Raw genomic sequence first — 8,298 nt, 5'->3', positions numbered from 1 at the left:
TGTGAGATGCGAGGAGGCCCATCAGATGACGAAGGACTGCGCGGCGGTGTAGTGGATTATGAAGCCCTCCAGTTGTTTCTAGAGAGAAGTCGCGAAAACGCGGCGCGAAGTCACGAGAAGCGTCTGGCACTCTTGGAGTCTCAATACGCCGCTCGTCTGCAGTCGTGCTCGAGGACGTCAGGCAGGTCGGCATGGCGGCGAAGGGAGGCGCCCACCGCCACAGCAACGGACACGCAACCGAGTACACACATCAGCCGCAGCCCCTCTCTTGCTGCAGTGGCTGCAGGCGTGATTGAGATTGAAGTGGACGAGAGCGACGGAGACGAGCCAGCTGAGGGAGTCGGCCCATTTCCTCTTCACAGCAAGGGAATTCCGCCAATGTCATCTACTACCTCCTCGTTCACACCGCAGAGCCACTGCGAGTCTCAGGGCATCTCACCGGAGGTGTGCACGCCATTTTCGCCGCCAGTGGAGCAGCCGAGTCTCCCCGTTGTGTGTGCGGAGGAGGTGCACACTGTGGCAAGCGCCAGTAGCGATAGTGTGTGGGCTGGGCCGGCAAGTAATGCCTACAGCCCCTTGTGCCGTGGACCACACGAGGAGAACGCCGCGACGGCGCAGCATGTTCTTGACGAATATAACGAGCAGCAAGATGTGACGCGATGTCTGATGCAATTCTTCGTCAACCACCTCGACGCGGAGGTTTCGCGGGGAACACGTGAAGATGCACCACTGTTGCCCTCACCACATGCCAGCCGTCCGCTGGAGCCCGAACTGCAGGAGTTTCTCGCATGGGAGGCGGCGAAGGCTGACAGGCGTCGTGAGTGTTTGCGGGCGGCACCAACAAGCACCTCCTGCGTGGCAAAGGCGTACGCCGCGGCGCAGCCCGAGGTGTGTTGGTCTTCACTATTTGAACGCTCCGACAACACAACTGCAATGCCTCTCACTCCAGCTTCACCGCCTGTGCGTTTTATTGAGTGGATTGCATCCGAGGTGGACTGCTACGAGGATCTGCTGCTGCAGCTGACGCCCGCCAGCGAGGAGGCGGGGCGGTGGGTGGTTGATGCCGCGTGTGGCACGGTGCTGGACAACTACATCGCGGAGTTTATAGTGGACTGCATCCTACAGAACCACAGCTGAATAGGTTTTTGTTGTTACTGATGTTTTGATGTTTCTGTCTGCTGGCTAATTGGGCAACAGTCGGAAAAGGGAGGAAGAATGATGAAGCAAAATTAGTGCATAGGAATGTCGCTTAGAAACAGAGATATGCCTTAATGAGCATCAAGCATGTGCACATAAACATATATATATATTTTTTTATTTATATTGTAGTACATAGACATATACATACATACATTTGATGTGAGGTCCATAGAAACAACTAGATGTTTAGACCATCCAAATCACTGTCTTTTTTTTATAAGTATTTTTGGGTGTTTAGTTATGTATGTGCCCACAAAACGTGAGACGGCTTGTTGTTGGTTTCTCTTCCTTTGTTGGAGTTGCATGAGGATTATCATGTTTTCTCATTCCTTTCCGGTTTGGAATGCTTATCAAAAGCTATATAGAGAGTTCTTGTAGTGTTTCTAGTCAGACCGCACACACACACACACACACACGAAGAAGGAATGGATAAGTCAGTTTTGCTTTCCAACGAAAAGCATGATACAAGTTCAACCGCACGTCATCACAGTGGTGACTGCAGCACGTCGGACACAATAGGAGTATCAGTCCACACCAGTTTCTCAAACGGACGGTTAGTGTCCCACAATTCTCCTACGTCCTCGGCGCCAAGGGCAGCACCAATAGTCCATTCAATGAGGTGGCGATTGGCTTATGCAGTGCATTGGTGCTACGCTCTCGTTTCCGTTGGTGCAATGTTTATAGCTGCTGGAGCGGTATCGCGTGAAAACTACGAGAAAATCCCAATGGTAGAGGAGCCCCTTTCAATCTTTAGTGCTATCGGTTCCGTCGGCTACGACTCCACCGACGATCAGTGGAGAAATTTCAGCAATATTGCGGTGCCCTTTGTACCCGTATTGTTGTTGTTTGCACTCGTCTCGCGTTTGTTCCGAAAGTGTGGAGGCCTTGCCCTTATGAAATTCTACGTTGTTGTTGGGTTGGGCTTTGTCGCATTCCTCCACGGTCCGTCGTTCTTCGTGCCGCTTCTCTTCGCACTGGCCAATTACGTTTTTGTTGTGTATGCCGTGCGCTGCCGGATGCCGTACCGATTGTTCATGACGGTGATGTGGGTCTCGCAGATTGCAATGCTCTTCGTCAATAGTTGGTACGGTGATCACATCGCGTCGCAATACGTTCTGACGTCTGCACCCTGGTGGCAGCGAAGGTTGCGTTGGGTGGTTGTCTTCAACATGTACACCCTCCGCATGATTGCGTTCAACATGGACCTCTACGAGGCGATCAACGACGGCGCGGCGCAGCAGGAGCGGGCTGTGCGGAAGCACGACACGACGTGCGTGGAGTGTGCGCAGATGCGGGAGGCGGGAGGCGGTGGGCGGTCGCACTCCACGCGCTGCTACAAGTTCCGCACGGAGCACCCACGCCGCCCCTGTGAGTACAACCTGCTGAGCTACTTGGCGTACATGCTGTACGTGCCCCTGTACATCGCGGGGCCCATGTCCTCCTTCAACGCATTTGTCTCACACTGCCACCATCCCACCGTTTCCATGTCGCTGCGACAGAAGGTTCTTTATGCACTGCGTGTGCTCATGATATACACAGTTCTGGTGTTCATGCTACATTTCTTGTTCGTCAATGGCTTCCGTCAGCACCCGAAGTACTTTTTGGAGTTGAGTGTTCCTCAAAAAGGGTATCTGCTGTACTTTTCGCTTGGATTTCTGTGGCTGAAGTTCAGTCTGGTGTGGAAGCTGAGCCGGCTTGCGGCGTGCGTGGACGGCATTGACGTGCCGGAAGACATGCGTCGCTGCTTCACTAATACTGTGAGCGTTCGCGACTTCTGGCGGGACTGGCATGCCTCCTTCAATCTATGGATCGTACGCTACATGTACATTCCGATGGGTGGAAGTAGGAAAAAGCAGTTCAGCATATTTCCCATTTTCTTCTTTATTGCGATATGGCACGATGTTGCATTTTACCTGTTGAAATGGGCAATGTGCGTCGTCACAATATTTGTCTTGGAACTGATTGTGAGTGCAGCATGGAACTCTCCACGATTTTCTCATCTGCGCCGCTCCCGTTTTGAGCGCCATCTGCGCTCTATTGGCGGTGTTTTTACCGTTTTCGGTCTTATTGTTGCCAATGTGATTGGCTTTTCTTCTCGGAATGAATCAAACCAGGGGCGCAGCACGGAGCACGAAACTGTCGATGATTCGCACTCCGATTTTCTGAGTTTTTGCGTTCTTGTAGGAGTGGGATTGTACTGTGTGGCGGTGACCGGTGTGATCAACCGTGATGTTGAGGCGGTAAATGTAAAGCGGCTTAAAAAGCGGTACGGCCTCGTCGAATGAGACCGAATGCTTCTCTCTCTCTCTCTCTCTCTCTTTCTCTCTCTCTGGTGGTGGAAAGTACCAGAGTGTGGCTGAGCCCATGTACGCCCAAATTGTGTTTTGCGTTTGTGTTGAGAAATCTAAAAGCGGTCGTTGCCTCGATAATCCCGTTTCCTTCTCACTGGGAAAGGGCCAGAACAATATTGCCTCCGGCCATGGTTGCTTGGTTCCGGTACTTTAGAAAAGTGAAGCGGAGGAGAGATCGACTCTTTCTTTATTATTCCTTCCCCTTGCTTCTATTTGGCTTTTCACCTAATTGAAGGTGGGGAACAGCAGGAGTCCGGCAGCTATTTTAACATCATAGAGAGAGTGTCTTTTTTTTTTTAATATTGTTACCACTGCATATATATATATATATATATATAGCAACAAAGGGGTATATGTATAATAGTATGCAGGGATTGGTACAGACAACATCGAATGGACCCCCTTCGCGCCAGCGAGGAGGTAGCCACGACACAGTGGCGCCGAGTTACCTGAGCAAATCCTCATTTGAATACATGTTCTGCGCTGGAACTCTCATCCTGGCCGCTGCGTATTTTGGCGCTTACGATATTGGGAAGGTTTCGCGTGAGAATTACAATGTTCTGGAGCACAATCTGAAGCCGCCGTGGCCACCCTTCTGCTGTTTAGGTTCGAAAGGAATGGACGTAACGGATCGGCAGTGGTACAGCCTCACACGTGCACTCCCTGTCGTTTTACCGCTATTTGGTTTATTTATTTACATCTCGCGTCGTCTTCGTCTTCGTCTTCGTCAGCGTGAGAATGGTTCGGGGGTGTCGTCGCTGTATATTTTGCACGTGGTCACAGGGATGCTCCTCGGATTTGGTATTAGTGGGCCCCGCTTCGCCTTTGCTATTCTTCTCTTTCTGGGGAACTACTATGGTATCGTGAAACTGCACGACAAACTTCCTTTCAAAGCGTACATGACGGTGATGTGGGTGGCGCACATCGCTTTTCTATTCATCAATCACTATTTTGATGGATATAGGTTTGCTTGGTTTGGTTTGAGATTTCTCGACTCATTGTGGGAACCTTTTATGCGGTGGACGGTTCACTACAACATGAGCGTACTACGCATGATTGCCTTTAACACTGATATGCATGAAGCCATTGTTTCTTGTGCTGAGAGACGTGAAAAGGCCTTGCAGAAGCATGACACATCATGCATTGAATGTGCACAGATGCGGGAGGCGTATGCGCGGAAGGATGGCGGCTCGGTGCCATTCAGTTTGGACGCAGAGAGTTTGCGGTGCTACAAGTTCCGCACAGAGTACCCACGCAGCCCTCACGAGTATAACATTCTAAGTTATTTTGGATATCTGTTTTACCCTCCGCTCTACATCGCAGGCCCAATGTCGTCATTTAACGCCTATGTTTCTCATTTACATAAGCCTACGCGGGCGCTTGATGACGTGGGTTTGAAACGGTACATTGTGCGTACTGTGGCCAATTTCTTGTTGCTCATCATATTGGCCCACTACGTATACATTATAGCCATACTTCTTGGTGAGCCGGTGTTTTCCTCCATTTCCTTTTCGAGACGGGCGATTGTGCTTTACCTGACACTTGGATTTCTGTGGCTGAAGTTTAATTGCGTGTGGAAGCTCTTCCGGCTGCTGTCGCTTCTGGACGGCATTGACGTGCCGGAAGACATGCGTCGCTGCTTTACCAACACAGTTAGCATTCAAGGTTTCTGGCGGGACTGGCATGCCTCCTTCAATCTATGGATCGTACGCTACATGTACATTCCGATGGGTGGAAGTAGGAAAAAGCATTTCAGCATATTTCCCATTTTCTTCTTTATTGCGATATGGCACGATATTGAGATTCACTTGCTGCATTGGGCTTTGGGTGTCTGTATGTGTCTTCTTGTAGAGCTTTTTCTTCTTCGCTACGTCGCCACTCATCGATGCACCACTCTAATTCAGAATAATAGTCCACTGGTTTACTCGATGCTGCGCAATGCGGCAGGTGCGCTTAGTCACCTTAGTTTGGTCGTTGCCTGTATGATTGGGTTTAATGGGGAGCTTCTCTATGGATACTCTGACTCGCACAAGCCGATAGTGCTCCTCTATATTTTGGGTAATCTAAACCCTCTTTTTCTCTCCTTGTACTTTTTATTTCTTTGTTGTTGTTCGCATGTCGGGTTCGCACACCGCGATGATGGGGAGGAACAACTTCGCCGTGAACAAATGCGGTTGGGTTTATGCGTCAAAAAGTAAAACATAGGCCATGTCATTTTTGTCTTGTTTCTTTTTTTTTTGTTTTTTGTTGTTGTTTTTCAGTAAGAAGTGTGGCGTCCCTTGTGTAGTGAACGGAAGTATATATATATATACCCACACGATTTTTTCTTTTTCGGTGGTGTCTTTCTGCTTTGTGTTTATGTTGTCTCGAGAAGGGCACGCCCACACATACATGCATACATACGCCCGTGGACACACAGTAAGCAGGGGAGCCTTGCACGCGTACACCTGTAACACTGCTGTCTTTCAATGGTTTTCTTTTCGTATTTGTCTTGTTGCTGTAGTGAGTCTCCGCACAGATTGCACTGTTGTGCTGCATGTTTGGTCGCCGCGTCTTTGCGAGCGCCGGTGTGCCGCGCCACGTGTGGGCCTCCCTGCACATCCAGAGCACGCGCCAGGCCCAGCGGATCCTGCCGTCCCTCGCGCCGCTTGCAGCGCTTCAGCGGAACGGCACCGCGTCAGCGTCCTCTCTGGCGTGCAACGCACTCATGCAGAGCAACGCGTTCGCTGACATTCTGCTTAACGAAGATGGGCCACTGCCGGAAGGAGTCGGTGTGTTGCCGCTGCTAGCGACGATACTCTCCCAACCCCACAATTTTTTGTCGCCATGTATGTTAGAGAAGGCGTTCAGGTGCGGAATGCTAGACGGGTCCCTGACACGCCATGAAGAGGCGAGGGCGCAGTGAGTAGTGAAGCGATGGGGAGTCCTCGAACACGCTCACCTGCGGGCGCGCACGCAGTGGGGTGTTCTCGCCATCATGAATCATCATTACCGCAAACGGTGGAGGCTCACGGGACAAAGTGGGAGATAAGGGACACTATTCACAGAAGAATTGTGTAGGTGTTTCGCCCTGCGACTGGGACGCTGTAGTCCACCTATTAGGTACATTTTTGTCTTTCATTTTTGCCTCTTCTTCACTCCTTTTTCTTTTGTTCTTTGCATCTGTGCGTTGTAGCAAGTCGCACCAGAGGGGTAGGCTCACCGTCCGCAGCCTCTGGACGTAGAGCGTCGACTGGCGTGGTTCTTTTAGTTTTCTTTTCATTGTCCTATACAGCACAATTATACACGTATTCACGTAGGAAGCAATATTCAGAAAGTGTTCTTTTTTTTGGCCCCCCTTTTTCCGCCTCTATAAATCTGCGGTGCATTATACCTCGAGATCTCTGATGTCTACGGTGAACTGCAAAATGCATTCTGCACCAGAGAACGGGAACAGTTCACTGGCTGTTTTTGTGGAGGTGCCGTCGAAAGAACCACCACCCGCTCAGGAACGAACTCAGCCTCTTGAGGATAGTTGCACTCTTGTGCAGTCACGGCTCTCCTTGGAGTACATTGTGTGTACCTCCTATATGTTAGGCCTTTTGTATTACATGTTCCATGTCGTCTCGGAGGCATCGCGCATGCACAGCCCCGGCTTGGGTGTTGAGGCCCCGCGGTGGAAGGTGCTGAAGCAAGCACCGTTTTACTCCATTGGCTACAATGGTTCGGGTGATGGGCAATGGCGTCACCTAGACAAGTGGTTGTGGCTCCTTGTTATCTTCTACATGTGCTTTGCGATGGGGTCCTGGTTCATTCGATGGGCATTCCGCGGGAGCAAGGAATCCACAGTGTTGCAACGCTACCATGTTGTTGTTGGGTTGGGCTTTGTCGCATTCCTCCACGGTCCGTCGTTCTTCGTGCCGCTTCTCTTCGCACTGGCCAATTACGTTTTTGCTGTGTATGCCGTGCGCTGCCGGATGCCGTACCGATTGTTCATGACGGTGATGTGGGTCTCGCAGATTGCAATGATATTCGTCAATAGTTGGTACGGTGATCACATCGCGTCGAAATACGTTCTGACGTCCGAAGAGTGGTGGCCGCAAAGGTTGCGTTGGGTGGTTGTCTTCAACATGTACACCCTCCGCATGATTGCGTTCAACATGGACCTCTACGAGGCGATCAACGACGGCGCGGCGCAGCAGGAGCGGGCTGTGCGGAAGCACGACACGACGTGCGTGGAGTGTGCGCAGATGCGGGAGGCGGGAGGCGGTGGGCGGTCGCACTCCACGCGCTGCTACAAGTTCCGCACGGAGCACCCACGCCGCCCCTGTGAGTACAACCTGCTGAGCTACTTGGCGTACATGCTGTACGTGCCCCTGTACATCGCGGGGCCCATGTCCTCCTTCAACGCATTTGTCTCACACTGCCACCATCCCACCGTTTCCATGTCGCTGCGACAGAAGGCTTTTTACGCACTGCGTGTCGTTGTGATGTATTCGATGGTAACTTTGATGCTACACTTCGTGTTCGTGAACGCCGTGCGGAATGCGATTCATGTCCTTACTTTTTCGAATTTCTTTGCATCGATCAGTATGCTCTACCTGCAGCTTGCATTTCTGTGGCTGAAGTTTAATTGCGTGTGGAAGCTCTTCCGGCTGCTGTCGCTTCTAGACGGTGTCGACGTGCCGGAAGACATGCGTCGCTGCTTTACCAACACAGTTAGCATTCAAGGTTTCTGGCGGGACTGGCATGCCTCCTTCAATCTATG

General features: G+C 51.1%; 5 protein-coding genes across 5 annotated transcripts; all 5 read left to right on the top strand.

The window, feature by feature from the left end:
* Positions 1–6: 6 nt before the first annotated feature.
* Positions 7–1,137, top strand: DQ04_05081040 (hypothetical protein; the record flags this gene model as incomplete). The annotated part of the gene is made up of 1 exon (XM_009313970.1): positions 7–1,137. One exon carries the CDS (start codon positions 7–9, stop codon positions 1,135–1,137), a length of 1,131 nt encoding a protein of 376 aa, XP_009312245.1.
* A 677-nt stretch (positions 1,138–1,814) lies between these two features.
* DQ04_05081030 (glycerol uptake protein) lies at positions 1,815–3,485 on the top strand (the record flags this gene model as incomplete). Its single annotated transcript, XM_009313969.1, has 1 exon — positions 1,815–3,485. One exon carries the CDS (start codon positions 1,815–1,817, stop codon positions 3,483–3,485), a length of 1,671 nt encoding a protein of 556 aa, XP_009312244.1.
* A 431-nt stretch (positions 3,486–3,916) lies between these two features.
* Positions 3,917–5,749, top strand: DQ04_05081020 (putative GUP1; the record flags this gene model as incomplete). Its single annotated transcript, XM_009313968.1, has 1 exon — positions 3,917–5,749. The coding sequence occupies one exon, from the start codon at positions 3,917–3,919 to the stop codon at positions 5,747–5,749; it is 1,833 nt and encodes a 610-aa protein (XP_009312243.1).
* Positions 5,750–6,087: 338 nt separating this feature from the next.
* On the top strand, positions 6,088–6,456 carry DQ04_05081010 (hypothetical protein; the record flags this gene model as incomplete). Its single annotated transcript, XM_009313967.1, has 1 exon — positions 6,088–6,456. The coding sequence occupies one exon, from the start codon at positions 6,088–6,090 to the stop codon at positions 6,454–6,456; it is 369 nt and encodes a 122-aa protein (XP_009312242.1).
* Positions 6,457–6,937: 481 nt separating this feature from the next.
* Positions 6,938–8,298, top strand: DQ04_05081000 (glycerol uptake protein; the record flags this gene model as incomplete). Its single annotated transcript, XM_009313966.1, has 1 exon — positions 6,938–8,298. A coding segment is annotated over one exon (1,361 nt), but the record flags the coding sequence as incomplete, so codon positions are not given.

Source organism: Trypanosoma grayi (genome assembly GCF_000691245.1).
Source record: "Trypanosoma grayi strain ANR4 Tgr_508_V1, whole genome shotgun sequence".
Lineage (NCBI taxonomy): Eukaryota > Euglenozoa > Kinetoplastea > Trypanosomatida > Trypanosomatidae > Trypanosoma > Trypanosoma grayi.
This window is presented reverse-complemented; position numbering and strand designations above follow the sequence as displayed.